This window comes from Dendropsophus ebraccatus, chromosome 8 (genome assembly GCF_027789765.1).
Source record: "Dendropsophus ebraccatus isolate aDenEbr1 chromosome 8, aDenEbr1.pat, whole genome shotgun sequence".
NCBI lineage: Eukaryota > Metazoa > Chordata > Amphibia > Anura > Hylidae > Dendropsophus > Dendropsophus ebraccatus.
Window position 1 is genome coordinate 124,303,873 of NC_091461.1, and position 16,638 is coordinate 124,320,510.

The 16,638-nt window shown below is 51.0% G+C and overlaps 1 protein-coding gene across 1 annotated transcript; it reads right to left on the bottom strand.

Annotated features, from left to right (window-relative positions):
- Window positions 1-2,271: 2,271 nt before the first annotated feature.
- Window positions 2,272-16,109, bottom strand: LOC138800120 (trichohyalin-like). The gene is made up of 4 exons (XM_069981930.1): window positions 16,034-16,109; window positions 4,885-7,042; window positions 2,665-4,518; window positions 2,272-2,359 (listed from the first exon to the last, which is right to left on the bottom strand). Exons 1-4 carry the CDS (start codon window positions 16,107-16,109, stop codon window positions 2,272-2,274), a joined length of 4,176 nt encoding a protein of 1,391 aa, XP_069838031.1.
- Window positions 16,110-16,638: the final 529 nt, after the last annotated feature.

The following is a 16,638-nucleotide window of genomic DNA, read 5'->3' on the forward strand; positions in this document are numbered from 1 at the left end:
GATCAGCCAACATGCACAATATCAGCTGATCGTCATGAAAAATCACAATTGTAATAAAACCTTTAGGCCGTCGTATCGACCGAAGAGAAAGGAATCGACCAACTTGGACACCTGGAAGAATGAAGGTTCTAGGTATCTGTAACATACGATAACCCCCTAATCTGAGGGGTCGAGAGGATCCTATGGATCAATGACACCTCCAACACCATCGTTCTCTTGGCATTCTCTCAATCGGTTTCATGAGGTCACAGGGAACGGTATTCTTGCAGAGGTCATGAGTATGAGCGAACCTTGAGCACGGTGGGGTCATCTCTAGTGATGAGTGCTTGTTGGCTGCTTTTCCCTTAGGTAGAGTGATTGTGGAGGTCACATCCTATAGACTAATATTACCAGTAGGTAGGGGAACCCAAAGTCAAAATCCATCCAGCCTAGAACCACTATAGGTCAGAGCCCGGCACGTGACCCCTAATCCGTCCCCTCACTCTTAGTAGAGACATTACAATGGGACCCTCTCCCCAATGTAATAACCTTGCATAGTGCATAGAGAAGGGTAGAAGCCACCGCCGAGATGCGAGCCGGGATGCGAGCCGGGATGCGAGCCGAGATGCGAGCCGGGATGCGAGCCGAGATGCGAGCCGGGATGTGAGCCGGGATGTGAGCCGGGATGTGATTCGGGATGTGATCCGGGATGTGATCCGGGATGTGAGCCGAGATGTGAGCCGGGATGTGAGCCGGGATGTGAGCCGGGATGTGATCCGGGATGTGATCCGGGATGTGAGCCGGGATGTGAGTGAGCCGTGATGTGAGCCGGGATGGAATCCGGGATGTGAGCCGGGATGTGAGTGAGCCGGGATGTGAGCCGGGATGTGAGCCGGGATGTGAGCCGGGATGTGAGCCGGGATGCGAGCCGGGATGCGAGCCGGGATGCGAGCCGAGATGTGAGCCGGGATGTGATTCGGGATGTGATCCGGGATGTGAGCCGGGATGTGAGTGAGCCGTGATGTGAGCCGGGATGGAATCCGGGATGTGAGCCGGGATGTGAGTGAGCCGGGATGTGAGCCGGGATGTGAGCCGGGATGTGAGCCGGGATGTGAGCCGGGATGCGAGCCGGGATGCGAGCCGAGATGCGAGCCGGGATGTGAGCCGGGATGTGAGTGAGCCGGGATGTGAGCCGGGATGTGATTCGGGATGTGAGTGATCCGGGATGCGAGCCGGGATGTGAGCCGGGATGTGAGTGATCCGGGATGTGATCCGGGATGTGAGCCGGGATGTGAGCCGGGATGTGAGCCGGGATGTGATTCGGGATGTGAGCCGGGATGTGAGCCGGGATGTGAGCCGGGATGTGAGCCGGGATGTGAGCCGGGATGTGATTCGGGATGTGAGTGAGCCGGGATGTGAGCCGAGATGCGAGCCGGGATGTGAGCCGAGATGTGAGCCGGGATGTGATTCGGGATGTGAGTGAGCCGGGATGTGAGCCGAGATGCGAGCCGGGATGTGAGCCGAGATGTGAGCCGGGATGTGATTCGGGATGTGATTCGGGATGTGAGCCGGGATGTGAGCCGGGATGTGAGCCGAGATGTGAGCCGGGATGCGAGTGAGCCGGGATGTGAGCCGGGATGTGAGCCGGGATGTGAGCCGAGATGTGAGCTGGGATGCGAGCCGGGATGTGAGCCGGTGTTCCGCTGTGATTCTTCTCTCTCCGGGTGGCGGGTAGTGGTTGCCGTCTCCACGGTTCTCGTGCGCTTCCCTACGTCTGCAGCAGAGCGCACTGTACAGGATTATCTCATTAATACATAATGGTCACAAGTCCAGAGACACTTTATCAGACATCGATGTAACTTGACTTTTTTATAACCTAAAAAAGGGATAAGAGGTGTTAATCGGCGTTTGGATCACGTGACTCGGAGCTGGTGACGTAGAGAAGGAGAGCTGGTGATCCTCATTAAATGTGTGAAGGTTTTATTAGAGCCGAGTGTGAAGATTCCGGCATCTTCTCTCATTGTTTGCTGCTAATAAAGATCATGTGATAAACACCCTCTAAGCCTCTCGCCGCCTCCGAGACCAGTCGCTTCTACATTTTCCTACACTTGACGTTCTATGCAGCGTTTCCGGCAGCCGCCATCGCCCCGTCTTTTCACCGGTGACCTTATCGCCCACGGTCGGAGCTGTTAACGCTTGTCGGGATGAGATCTCATTACATCAGTTTGCACCAAATCATCCAGGAAAACGTTAACAATATTCATCTCTAATTTCACAACCTGACAAATCGGATCAATCCTCGTCGTTAATTTCTTCACAAATATCTGTTAGCAGAATCATTCCGGCTGTGTTCACCGTGGCAGCCAGGGATCCAATGCGTCTCAAAGAAAAAAGAAAGATATAAAAACTGTCCTGTAAATGGCATTTTCCAGAAATCAATAACTATCAATAGTACAAGTGATTCTAAGAAATTCTGTAATAGGATTTAGTAAACAAAAGAGTTTCCTTCTGTCCTCAAAAAGCTGCTCCCCCCCCCCCCTCACTTCAGAAGAAGCAGGATTTCTGTGTCCATTTCGCTCTATGGAGGGGGGAGGGGCTGAGGGGGGATGAGTGAGCATGGAGAGGAGAAGAGGCAGCCCTGCATCCTGCAATCTTGTCTCCCCAAGCCTCCAGATAATCACTGACCTTTCTGACCCGTGAATCCAGCATTTTATGTGCATTCCGTACTCCTCGTGTATTCCACGCTCTTTGTGTATTCCACACTCCTCGTGTATTCCACGCTCCTCGTGTATTCTGCGCTCCTCGTGTATTCCGCACTCCTCGAGTATTCTGCGCTCCTCGTGTATTCTGCGCTCCTCGTGTATTCCGCACTCCTCGAGTATTCTGCGCTCCTCGTGTATTCTGCGTTCCTCGTGTATTCTGCGCTCTTCGTGTATTCCGGCCTCCTCGTGTATTCCACACTCCTCGTGTATTCCGCTCTCCTCGTGTATTCCGTACTCCTCGTGTATTCCACACTCCTCGTGTATTCCGCACTCCTCGTGTATTCCACACTCCTCGTGCATTCCGCGCTCCTCGTGTATTGCGCCCTCCTCGTGTATTTCGTACTCTTCGTGTATTCCGCGCTCCTCGTGTATTCCGCACTCCTCGTGTATTCCGCGCTCCTCGTGTATTCCGCGCTCCTCGTGTATTCCGCTCTCCTCGTGTATTCCGTACTCTTCGTGTATTCTGCGCTCCTTGTGTATTCCGCCCTCCTCGTGTATTCCGTGCCCCTCGTGTATTTCGTACTCTTTGTGTATTCCGCGCTCCTCGTGCATTCCGTGCTCCTTGTGCATTCCGCGCTCCTCGTGTATTGCGCCCTCCTCGTGTATTCTGCGCTCCTCGTGTATTGCGCCCTCCTCGTGTATTCTGCGCTCCTCGTGTATTCTGCGCTCCTCGTGTATTCTGCGCTCTTCGTGTATTCCGGCCTCCTCGTGTATTCCGCTCTCCTCGTGTATTCCGTACTCCTCGTGTATTCCACACTCCTCGTGTATTCCGCACTCCTCGTGTATTCCACACTCCTCGTGCATTCCGCGCTCCTCGTGTATTGCGCCCTCCTCGTGTATTTCGTACTCTTCGTGTATTCCGCGCTCCTCGTGTATTCCGCACTCCTCGTGTATTCCGCGCTCCTCGTGTATTCCGCGCTCCTCGTGTATTCCGCTCTCCTCGTGTATTCCGTACTCTTCGTGTATTCTGCGCTCCTTGTGTATTCCGCCCTCCTCGTGTATTCCGTGCCCCTCGTGTATTTCGTACTCTTTGTGTATTCCGCGCTCCTCGTGTATTCCGCCCTCCTTGTGTATTCCGCGCTCCTCGTGTATTCTGCGCTCCTCGTGTATTCTGCGCTCCTCGTGTATTCCGCCCTCCTCGTGTATTTCGTACTCTTTGTGTATTCCGCGCTCCTCGTGTATTCCGTGCTCCTCGTGTATTCCGCGCTCTTCGTGTATTCCACGCTCTTCGTGTATTCCGCGCCCCTCGTGTATTCTGCGTTCCTTGTGTATTCCGCCCTCCTCGTGTATTCCGCCCTCCTCGTGTATTCCGCACTCCTCGTGTATTCCGCGCTTCTCGTGTATCCCGCGACCCTCGTGTATTCTGCGCTCCTCCTGTATTCCTTGCTCTTCGTGTATTCTGCGCCCCTCGTGTATTCTGCGTTCCTCGTGTATTCCGCACTCCTCGTGTATTCCGCGCTCCTCGTGTATTCCGCGCTCCTCGTGTATTCCGCGCTCCTCGTGTATTCCGCACTCCTCGTGTATTCCGCACTCCTCGTGTATGCCGCGACCCCCGTGTATTCCGCGCTCCTCGTGTATTCCGCCCTCCTCGTGTATTCCGCCCTCCTCATGTATTCCGCCCTCCTCGTGTATTCTGCGCTCCTCGTGTATTCCGCACTCCTCGTGTATTCCGCCCTCCTCGTGTATTCCGCCCTCCTCGTGTATTCTGCGCTCCTCGTGTATTCCGCACTCCTCGTGTATTCCGCCCTCCTCGTGTATTCCGCGCTCCTCGTGTATTCTGCGCTCCTCGTGTATTCCGCGCTCCTCGTGTATTCTGTGCTCCTCGTGTATTCCGCCCTCCTCGTGTATTCCGCCCTCCTCGTGTATTCCGCGCTCCTCGTGTATTCCGCGCTCCTCGTGTATTCTGCGCTCCTCGTGTATTCCGCGCTCCTCGTGTATTCTGTGCTCCTCGTGTATTCCGCCCTCCTCGTGTATTCCGTGCTCCTCGTGTATTCCGCGCTCCTCGTGTATTCCGCCCTCCTCATGTATTCCGCCCTCCTCGTGTATTCCGCCCTCCTCGTGTATTCCGCGCTCCTCATGTATTCCGCGCTCCTCGTGTATTCCGCACTCCTCGTGTATTCCGCACTCCTCGTGTATTCCGCACTCCTTGTGTATGCCGCAACCCCCGTGTATTCCGCGCTCCTCGTGTATTCCGCCCTCCTCGTGTATTCCGCGCTCCTCGTGTATTCCGTGCTCCTCGTGTATTCCGCACTCCTCGTGTATTCCGCACTCCTTGTGTATGCCGCAACCCCCGTGTATTCCGCCCTTCTCATGTATTCCGCCCTCCTCGTGTATTCCGCCCTCCTCGTGTATTCCGCCCTCCTCGTGTATTCCGCGCTCCTCGTGTATTCCGCGCTCCTCGTGTATTCTGCGCTCCTCGTGTATTCCGCGCTCCTCGTGTATTCTGTGCTCCTCGTGTATTCCGCCCTCCTCGTGTATTCCGTGCTCCTCGTGTATTCCGCGCTCCTCGTGTATTCCGCCCTCCTCATGTATTCCGCCCTCCTCGTGTATTCCGCCCTCCTCGTGTATTCCGCGCTCCTCATGTATTCCGCGCTCCTCGTGTATTCCGCACTCCTCGTGTATTCCGCACTCCTCGTGTATTCCGCACTCCTTGTGTATGCCGCAACCCCCGTGTATTCCGCGCTCCTCGTGTATTCCGCCCTCCTCGTGTATTCCGCGCTCCTCGTGTATTCCGTGCTCCTCGTGTATTCCGCACTCCTCGTGTATTCCGCACTCCTTGTGTATGCCGCAACCCCCGTGTATTCCGCCCTTCTCATGTATTCCGCCCTCCTCGTGTATTCCGCCCTCCTCGTGTATTCCGCCCTCCTCGTGTATTCCGCCCTTCTCATGTATTCCGCCCTCCTCGTGTATTCCGCCCTCCTCGTGTATTCCGCCCTCCTCGTGTATTCTGCGCTCCTCGTGTATTCCGCACTCCTCGTGTATTCCGCCCTCCTCGTGTATTCCGCACTCCTCGTGTATGCCGCGACCCCCGTGTATTCCGCCCTCCTCATGTATTCCGCCCTCCTCATGTATTCCGCCCTCCTCATGTATTCCGCGCTCGTGTATTCCGCCCTCCTCATGTATTCCGCGCTCTTCGTGTATTCCGTGCTCCTCGTGTATTCCGTACTCTTCGTGTATTGTGCGCTCCTCGTGTATTCCGCCCTCCTTGTGTATGCCGCGACCCTCATGTATTCCGCGCTTCTCGTGTATTCCGCGCTCCTCGTGTATTCCGCGCTCTTCGTGTATTCTGCGCCCCTCGTGTATTCCGCGTTCCTTGTGTATTCCACACTCCTCGTGTATTCTGGACTCCTTGTGTATGCCGCGACCCTCGTGTATTCTGCGCTCCTCGAATATTCCGCCCTCATGTATTCCGCTCTCTTTGTGTATTCCTTGCTCTTCGTGTATTGTGCGCTCCTTGTGTATGCCGCGACCCTCGTGTATTCGGCGATCCTCGTGTATTCTGCACTCCTCATGTATTCCGCGCTCCTCGTGTATTCCGCGCTCCTCGTGTATTCTGCGCTCCTCGTGTATTCCACGCTCCTCGTGTATTCCGCGCTCCTCGTGTATTCTGCGCTCCTCGTGTATTCTGCGATCCTCGTGTATTCCGCACTCCTCGTGTATTCCGCACTCCTCGTGTATTCCGTACTCTTCGTGTATTGTGCACTCCTTGTGTATTCTGCGCTCCTCGTGTATTCCGCAGTCCTCATGTATTCCGCACTCCTTGTGTATGCCGCGACCCTCGTGTATTCCGCTCTCCTCGTGTATTCCGTACTCTTCGTGTATTCCGCGCTCCTCGTGTATTCCGCGCTCCTCGTGTATTCCGCGCTCCTCGTGTATTCCACGCTCCTCGTGTATTCCGTACTCTTCATGTATAGTGCGCTCCTCGTGTATTCTGCGCTCCTCGTGTATTCCGCAGTCCTCATGTATTCCGCACTCCTTGTGTATGCCGCGACCCTCGTGTATTCCGCTCTCCTCGTGTATTCCGTACTCTTCGTGTATTCCGCATTCCTCGTGTATTCCGCGCTCCTCGTGTATTCCGCGCTCCTCGTGTATTCCGTGCTCCTCGTGTATTCTGTGCTCCTCGTGTATTCCGCGCTCCTCGTGTATTCCGCGCTCCTCGTGTATTCCACGCTCCTCGTGTATTCTGTGCTCCTCGTGTATTCCGTGCTCCTCGTGTATTCCGCGCTCCTCGTGTATTCTGCGCTCCTCGTGTATTCTGCGCTCCTCGTGTGTTCCGGATCTTTGCTTCTCCCCTTTACTGTCTGTGTGAAGAGGAAATCCTAAATGCTTTTTATATAGAGTTTATGGGGGATGCAGGTACCTGCATAGGAAGCAGCTGCTAATAAGCAATTTACAGCGTTACCTTAGATAGCAGGCGTCCATAGAAGTTTATAGGTTGCAGGCAGAGAAAAGCTGTGACAGCAGGGAATGAAATTAAACTCCTGAGCGCCTACACCAGGCAATAAAGATATTTACACGGCTCTTGGGTATCAAGTAGAGATCCTGGACACCGCATCTGTATTAGCCCGGCTGCAAACTAATAAAAGATGGCTACCCTTACCAGTGATGGCAAACTACTGGCGAGGTCCCCCATTGGGTAGGATGGGGACCCCCTATTATTTATTAGGATATAGTTTTATTATATGGAAATTACTTTGCAGCATTATTATGGAAGTATATGGCGCAGTATTTTCCCACAATGTCTGAACACATTTACTGGCCTCCATTCACATGTCGTCTTTATTGCTGAGACTTATAAGTAGATCACCTCATGCATCGTTCATGCAGAAATACTTTCATAGCCGCTCAACATGGGGTTAAAGGGATGGGGTACTCCATCTCCTCCTGATATCCTCTCCTCTGTATCAGGCAGCTTCTATGCAATTGTAGTGTCCCACTGCGGGGGGCTCTCTTGTCTTTTCACATCCAGGTAAAACTAGTTCATTCAGGTAAATAAATAAAAAAATCATTAATATCAGTGCATAATAGGGCCAGTGTAAGATATTAAACCAGACTGCTCACCGTTAGTGCGTGTATGACAGGGCTCCAGATGGCGACCAAAATGGTCGCCAATGCGACTGACTTTTTGCAAATGGCGCCCAGATTTATTAATCTGGGCGCCATTTGCGACTGGCCCCGGCGGCGGCGCGCTGTCTCTTTAAGATGCGCGGCTGATGCGGCAGCGCGGCGCATCAGTGAGCTGCCTGGGGCCCTGACTTCCGGCACAGGAAGCGCGCGTCAGAGACGCTTCCTGTGTCAGAAGTCACAGCCCCGGCGTACAGGGAGCTCACTGACGCGCCGCGCTGCCGGGGATAGGACGGGACACCCCCGGCAGCCGCGCATCAGCCGGGGACAGCGTCCGAAGAAGAAGAGGATCGCCGGGGGAGCGGGTTGTCAGGTGAGTTTGTGTGTTTGTTTTTTTTTTTTAAATATTGCTTAGCATAGAGGAAAGGGGGGGGGGGCTTTATAATGGGGGGAAGAGAAGGGGGGCATCTATAATGGGGGGAGAAGAGGGGCCATCTTCAAGGGGGGCAGAGGGGGCCATCTATAAGGGGAGGGGGTATCTATAAGGGGGGAGAAGAGGGGGCATCTATAATGGGGGGGGGGGAGAGGGGGCATCTATAATGGGGGGGGGGAGAGGGGGCATCTATAAGGGGAGGGGGTATCTATAATGGGGGGGAGGAGGGGGCATCTATAATGGGGGGGGGGGAGAGGGGGCATCTATAATGGGGGGGGGAGAGGGGGCATCTATAAGGGGAGGGGGTATCTATAATGGGGGGGAGGAGGGGGCATCTATAATGGGGGGAGGAGGGGGCATCTATAATGGGGGGAGGAGGGGGCATCTATAATGGGGGTAGAGAGGGTCATCTATAAGGGGAGGGGGCCATCTATAAGGGGAGGGGGTCATCTATAAGGGGAGGGGGGCATCTATAATGGGGGGGAGAGGGGGCATCTATAATGGTGGTAGAGGGGGTCATCTATAAGGGGAGGGGGCCATCTATAAGTGTAGGGCAAACTGGCTGCAGACACTGGGAGATAGATATATGCACAATTATTATTATCAGGGCCCCTCAGGTGTCTGTATTGTAGGGGGTCACTTGCATTAGTCACTAGGTGAGAGATATATCTATCTATATACACATCTTGTGGGGGGTCACTATGGCTGCAGTCATAAGTCTAGCTCAGTATGTATAGACTGTTGCAAGCTTTTAAAGGGAACCTGTCACCCCCGGTGACGGGGTGACAGGCTCCCAACCCCCCGTTAGAGCCCCCTATACTCACCTCATCGCGCCGGGTCCCGCTTCTGAAGATGGTCGGGTCACGGAGATCTCAGCCGCTGCAGCCCGGCGCGCACACTGAGAGATGAGTCCAACCCTCATAGAGAATGACGGAGCGCTGGACTCTCCCGTCATTCTCTATGAGCGTTGGACTCATCTCTCAGTGTGCGCGCCGGGCTGCAGCGGCTGAGATCTCCGTGACCCGACCATCTTCAGAAGCGGGACCCGGCGCCATGAGGTGAGTATAGGGGGCTCTAACGGGGGGTTGGGAGCCTGTCACCCTGGCACGGGGGTTAACAGGTTCCCTTTAAGTTCAAGTTCAGAAGAGTAAGCCTCATTAAAAGGCTAGCCAAGTGAGGCTGAAGTACTGAGTCAGACTGGATATGGTTGTCAGACTGGATATGGTTGTCAGACTGTATATGGTTGTCAGACTGTATATGGTTGTCAGACTGGATATGGTTGTCAAGTTGCAAGTTTCCATGTTGAACGTTTTCAAACTAAGAAAAAAAAGGATCTAAAGGAGGAGGAGGCTGCCGCGGCCTCTGCACACAGTAAGTCCCATTTAACATAACATTAATTTTACATGGTTTAAAATGTTGGCGACCAAATATTCTATTTGGCGCCTAAATTTTTCAGGTTAGGAGCCAATGGCTCCCAGGTAAATTTTTTAGTCTGGAGCCCTGGTGTATGGGCTAGCTTGGATCTGTAGTCCTCCACGTTCGTGAACCTGTGTGGATTCCTACTTGATATCAAGAATGTCCTGTTACGGTCGGTGCGTCCTTACTGGTCCTTGCCCCAAAGTCCTTTGTACCAGGTAAATCTCCAGATAGGGCGCGCGCCCCGGCCGGTGGCGCGTTAAGCCCTTAGCTACGGGAATCCCGGATGAGAATCCTTCTGTGACGTCACAGATTTTACGGATCGCTACGAGAGGAAGTATCTTGCCTCTCGTGCTGGTGTTGGGTATTACCACTCCTGGCCACTGAGACAAGTTGCCCCCAAACACCAGAACCCACCAGCTGCTCACAACACCTGCACCAGCATCCTGGGCCACGGCACAACTATCTCATAGCCTGATCCAGAGCAATGGATCAGGCCATGTTTGTTCCGACCTGTAGTGAAGGTCTGTTGGTTAGCATCCGTGTATTATGTATTTCTATATGGATTATAGTGTATGCTATGTGAGCCTGTCCAAGTGTTTCTTGTATGTCTCTAGTTCTATGGATTTATTCTTAATTGTACCTTGGATATTTCTTGACACCTGTTTGTGTTATCTATTGTGTACTTGTTTTTTCATACTGCAACATTTCACTGTTTTTGGTTTTGCTCGTTTTTGTTTAGAGGTAATTTACAGGTGCAGTTGGCTTTAGTGGCATCTGGTGTTGGCGGCGTCTGGTGTTAGTGGTGTCTGGTGTTGGCGGCGTCTGGTGTTAGTGGTGTCTGGTGTTGGCGGCGTCTGGTGTTGGCGGCGTCTGGTATTAGTGGCATCTGGTGTTGGAGGCGTCTGGTATTAGTGGCATCTGGTGTTGGCGGCGTCTGTTATTAGTGGTGTCTGGTGTTGGCGGCGTCTGGTGTTGGCGCGTCTGGTGTTAGTGGTATCTGGTGTTGGCGGCGTCTGGTATTAGTGGTGTCTGGTGTTAGTGGTGTCTGGTGTTAGTGGTATCTGGTGTTGGCGGCGTCTGGTGTTGGCGGCGTCTGGTATTAGTGGTGTCTGGTCTTGGCGGCGTCTGGTGTTGGCGGCGCCTGGTGTTAGTGGCGTCTGGTGTTGGCGGCGTCTGGTGTTAGTGGCGTCTGGTGTTGGCGGCGTCTGGTATTAGTGGTGTCTGGTCTTGGCGGCGTCTGGTGTTAGAGCCAGTTCTTGCTTCTGTTTTGTCATCTTTTGCCTTATTCCTGGCTGACATCATCATCATCACATTTACATTACATTATCCTTCAGTTCATCGTCCTATAGTGAGTTGACATTCTCTTACCTACCAATATCCATATGTGCTTCGTTCTTGTGACTGCCTGCTGATCATTGTGTTCAACTCTACCATAACTCCTGGGGGTATCTGAGTACCGGGAGCCACAGTACGGATCCTGTGAAGCCATAATGGTAACATTCTATTTATCTACCATAAAAGAAAGCCGACTGTATAGTGATCCACACGGCTCCTATTTACCTCCACATACATGTCACACTGGGATCTCCCCAAAGAGGAGGAGGAGGGGGGGGGGGGGGGCCCTAATCTCACAAGGGAGATTCCAAGCAGGGGACCTCGCCTCTAATATCCCTGTGTTCTTATAGAACATATGGAAAGGTTTGTCTTTCTCTCCTATCCTGCTGAGTTATGAAGATTTGACTTTAATGTAATAGAAGATGCGTTAAGCGCTGAGGATCCTGGAGGAATAATAAGTCTATGGGAATCCGCAATCTCTCAGATCCCTGCGCCTCATTTTACAAGACTCCTTTCCATGGGTTAAGCTTCTGTTTAAGGCTTTGTGGTCCTTTCATTGTGTCCTCGGGACTCGTAACGTAGGCGACTTTCAGAGAGTCGCCGAAGGACATTGCCCCCATATAGTCCCAGCAACATCTGGAGGGAGCAGGTCGCCTCTGAGGATGGAAGCCAACCATCGCAGATTCATATATATTTCTTCTATAAGGCCGGGTTCACACTGCGGTTTTTTCAAAAATTTTCCCTCCTTTTTATGCAAAAATAAACAATGGAAAAAGCTGATGCGTCCGTTTTACATTGACTTCCATTATAAAAAAAAAGAAATGGATCAAAATGCATCGTTTTTTTAGACTGCACAAAAATGAAATTGACAACGGTTTTGTGTACGCTAAAAAAAATGCGCTTTAATCCCTTTTTGATCCATTTTTTTTTTAAATAGCGGAAAAACAGATCAAGACAGATGCACACAAATACATGAGTTTTTTTGGCATAAAACAGATGAAAAAAAAAAGGCGGATTGCAAAAGCGCAGTGTGAACGGGGCCTTAGTCTATCAGTTTGATGAAGGATGATTCCAGCCGCTCTCCGTTCCTCTACTCTGTGGTGTTTGTCGGAGAGATATCGCCGCCATGATTTGGATTGTTCATCGGTGTCTTGTAGCTTCTTCTCGGGCAGAACGATTGATGATTCACTTACTAAATGCATAAAAGTTTGATGACCTCCTCACTGTCCGTATAAATCAGCTCCCCTGCAGCCTCGTCTAAGTGTTTTCGCTGGGGATTTATCAGTATAGCGGGTGTATACCGTAATATACATGTAATAGGTGCAGCCGCCGTGCGTGCAGATGGATTTATACATCCAGGGAATCACGGTGTATACTCGCCCGATCACGGTATAAACTCGCCTACTAACGGTATATACTCGCCTACTAACGGTATATACTCGCCTAATCACGGTGTATACTCGCCCGATCACGGTATAAACTCGCCTACTAACGGTGTATACTCGCCTAATCACGGTGTATACTCGCCCGATCACGGTATATGCTCACCTAATCACGGTGTATACTCGCCCGATCACGGTATATACTCACCTAATCACGGTGTATACTCGCCCGATCACGGTATATACTCGCCTAATCACGGTGTATACTCGCCCAATAACGGTGTATACTCGCCCGATCACGGTATATACTCACCTAATCACGGTGTATACTCGCCCAATAACGGTGTATACTCGCCCGATCACGGTATATACTCACCTAATCACGGTGTATACGCGCCCGATCACGGTATATACTCGCCTACTAACGGTGTATACTTGCCCGATCACGGTATATACTCGCCTACTAACGGTATATATTCGCCTAATCACGGTGTATACTCGCCCAATCACAGTGTATACTCGCCCGATCACGGTATATACTCACCTAATCACGGTGTATACGCGCCCGATCACGGTATATACTCGCCTACTAACGGTGTATACTTGCCCGATCACGGTATATACTCGCCTACTAACGGTATATATTCGCCTAATCACGGTGTATACTCGCCCAATCACAGTGTATACTCGCCCGATCACGGTATATACTCACCTAATCACGGTGTATACTCGCCCGATCACGGTATATACTCGCCTACTAATGGTATATACTCGCCCGATCACGGTATATACTCGCCCAATCACGGTGTATACTCGCCTACTAACGGTATATACTCACCTGATCACGGTGTATACTCGCCCGATCACGGTATATACTCACCTAATCACGGTGTATACTCGCCCGATCACGGTATATACTCGCCCAATCACAGTGTATACTCGCCTACTAACGGTATATATTCACCTAATCACGGTGTATACTCGCCCGATCACGGTATATACTCACCTAATCACGGTATATACTCGCCCGATCACGGTGTATACTCGCCTACTAATGGTATATACTCGCCCGATCACGGTATATACTCGCCTACTAACGGTATATACTCACCTGATCACGGTGTATACTCGCCCGATCACGGTATATACTCACCTAATCACGGTGTATACTCGCCCGATCACGGTATATACTCGCCCAATCACAGTGTATACTCGCCTACTAACGGTATATATTCACCTAATCACGGTGTATACTCGCCCGATCACGGTATATACTCACCTAATCACGGTATATACTCGCCCGATCACGGTGTATACTCGCCTACTAATGGTATATACTCGCCCAATCACAGTGTATACTCACCTACTAACGGTATATACTCACCTAATCACGGTATATACTCACCTAATCACGGTATATACTCGCCCAATCACGGTGTATACTCACCCGATCACGGTGTATACCTTGGGACATCAATCTCACGTCCGCTTTACATAGGTCAAAGATCCAGGTTTCAATCATTTAAAACAATTTCAGTTCCATCCGTGTAATAACCAGATGGAGTAAATATTAATAGGACGACTCCGCTCTGGAGCCGCATCCGTCTGCGCCCATAGTCCTTGTTAACCCTTTCATTACATAAATGCAGCCCGACGGGTTTTCATGGATTGCCATGTACAGTGAAATTCCTTTTGTCTAAGGCCGGGTTCACACTGCGTTTTTGCAATGTTTTTTTTTTATCTATGTTTTTGTGTATACTAAAAAACTGATGTGATGGTCTGCTTTTTTTAATCTTTTTTTTTAAGAATGGAAGTCAATAAAAAAACGGATCTAAACGGATGCACACACCTCTGTTTTTTGGCTTAAAATGGGTAAAAAGAAAACAGATTGCAAAAAACGCAGTGTGAACCCGGCCTGACACCTGATTTCTTTTCTGGAAGCATTTAGTTTCTGTAATCGCTGGACAGACCCCTGCGTACCCCAACATGTGTAGTGTCCGGAGAGGGTTCAGATGCTAGGACGCCCCAAGAATATTTGCATAGAGCGATGATCGAGCATCCAGGCTCCCTGGTGGAGAGATTCACCTCCAGTCCCATGGCAGCAGCTGAGGCCCGACCATTCTGTGATTTGTGGGTGTCCCAGAGGTCAGGACCCATCGGTCAGGTACTTCTCACCTACCTTGTGGATAAGTTGTAATCTTAGGGTGGATTATGGGACAGATGAGCATTTTACATGAGCGCTAGCCCTTTAAGACGACTCGATAGTCAGAGGAAATGCTTGTTTGGTGGCAGATTGGATCATTTTGGGTCCATCTAAATCATGTTTTTTTGGCCACATGGCTCTATGTAAACAGATGATGTGCGACCAATATCGGATCATTTGTGCGGCCCCTATATTTAATCAGTGACGCAACTGATTTCCCCTGGTGAAGGCTCCACAAACGGGGGCCCATCTTGTTGGGTTAGGGCTCCATCAGCCGTCAGTCTGTCCATCGCCCTTAGGAGAACCCCTGTAACAAGAGTCTAGGAGGCACATTACATCTGGGAGGGTCCTGGCAAAGACTCCGCATTGGTCCTAAGAACCTGATGGGTCTGAACAACCTAAGGAAACTGGGGGCAATTCTTTTTTCTGACCCCGATCCACTCCTGTCAGTAACTAGTTAGTATGGCGGAGTATCCTTATTGCTAAGCTGCAGTACCAGACACGGCCTATGGCCAGGAGTGTCGCTGTTTCCTAGTGGTCACAGATTCCGTCAGCACACACAATGGTCACTAATCCTTCCTATCTCTTCGTGTTCTCCATTTGCCTGATCACTCCTGGATCCCCCCTCTATATACTCTATGATGTTACATACGAAGCATGAAAAGGAAAGTCTGCAGTTTTACTCAGCAAATGCATCAAGAGGAAATAATCACTCGCTAATCCCGGCGTCCGGCACAGAAGCCTGTAAGCCACCTATTGTATTGGGAAATATTATTTATGGCCACAAAGATTGGTTTCTGCAGGGAAATAAGAAGAAAAACAGCTCCGCCGAACAAGACGCCAAAGCTTCTCCCGAGACTCAGCTCCTTAACCTGCGGCTCGCACCGCACTGAGATATCCCTGGCGTTTCATCTGGTCGGGGATCTTAATTCGGCCGTTATGGCTTTTACTGCCCATCGCTTCCCTCTAAGCACCAGAACTTAGTTATTCTGCTTCTTGGAGGGTTTGAAAGCCACAATAAGTGATATAGAGGTGAGGGGGGCAGAAGGTCCCGGAGACGCCGGCCGTTCACTTCATCTATAGGAATCTCTTAATATTCAGCGGATGCCGGAGGACCGGGGATTTATTCACATCCCAGAACACAATCAGATAGAAGCAGAAGAATGGGGGAAGTTATCCGGAACGTACAGATACAACCTCTCAGCTTGAGCCACTGCTGAGGAGAATGGCAAGCGAGCTGGGCAATGTTGGGGACACCCAAACCTTAATACAGGAGTGCCTAAACCTTAATACAGGAGTGCCCGAACCTAAGTCTAAAAGCTAACATGCTGAATGAAATATAGCAGAACCCATTCCCATGGACATCTACAGATTTAATGCAATATTTAGACAGTTATATTGGTTTACACAGCTACATCCAGTGACTCACAGGGGGCATCTTCTCAGAGTCGCTTACTTTCTTCTCCATCTGGCCCGGCCATCATGAAGGCTTCTTCTGGCCACAACTCCTCTTTGCAGGATCTGCCGGACATATTTTAGGCTTCTCCTCTCCTTCCCTCTATACAAAGAGCCCACCTGTATTCCTGCACACTGTAACAGTGCCCACCATGTACTATGTAGTAGTTAGGTTATTACATCGTATTTAGGTCCCTCTGTGCTTTCATATAACAGACATATAATATTACTGCCCTTCTTCTATTGTTTTTGGAAAGAGAAGCCGCCACCAGAGCTGTTTGGCAGTGTCTTACCCCTCCCCATAGAGAAGACAGGAACCTTTGTGTATAATTGGGGGGGGGGGGGGCAGGTAGTGAGCGGGTAGGGGTCTCTAAGATAAGTCTTAACATGGAAAATGACTAAATAGATGCTTTGAGGCTGTGAAGAAAAGTCGTCCCGCTGTCAGGTAAGATGGAAGGTGGGAGAATGATCTACATGTAGGAGTGAAATTAGTATTGACTCATTCTGTCATTTTTTTTAACTAAAATTAGATCTGGATGGGGGGAAGGGGCTCCTACTATTCTTTCCTCCATGTCTCCTGTACTGTGTGATGCATGGAGATGGTCT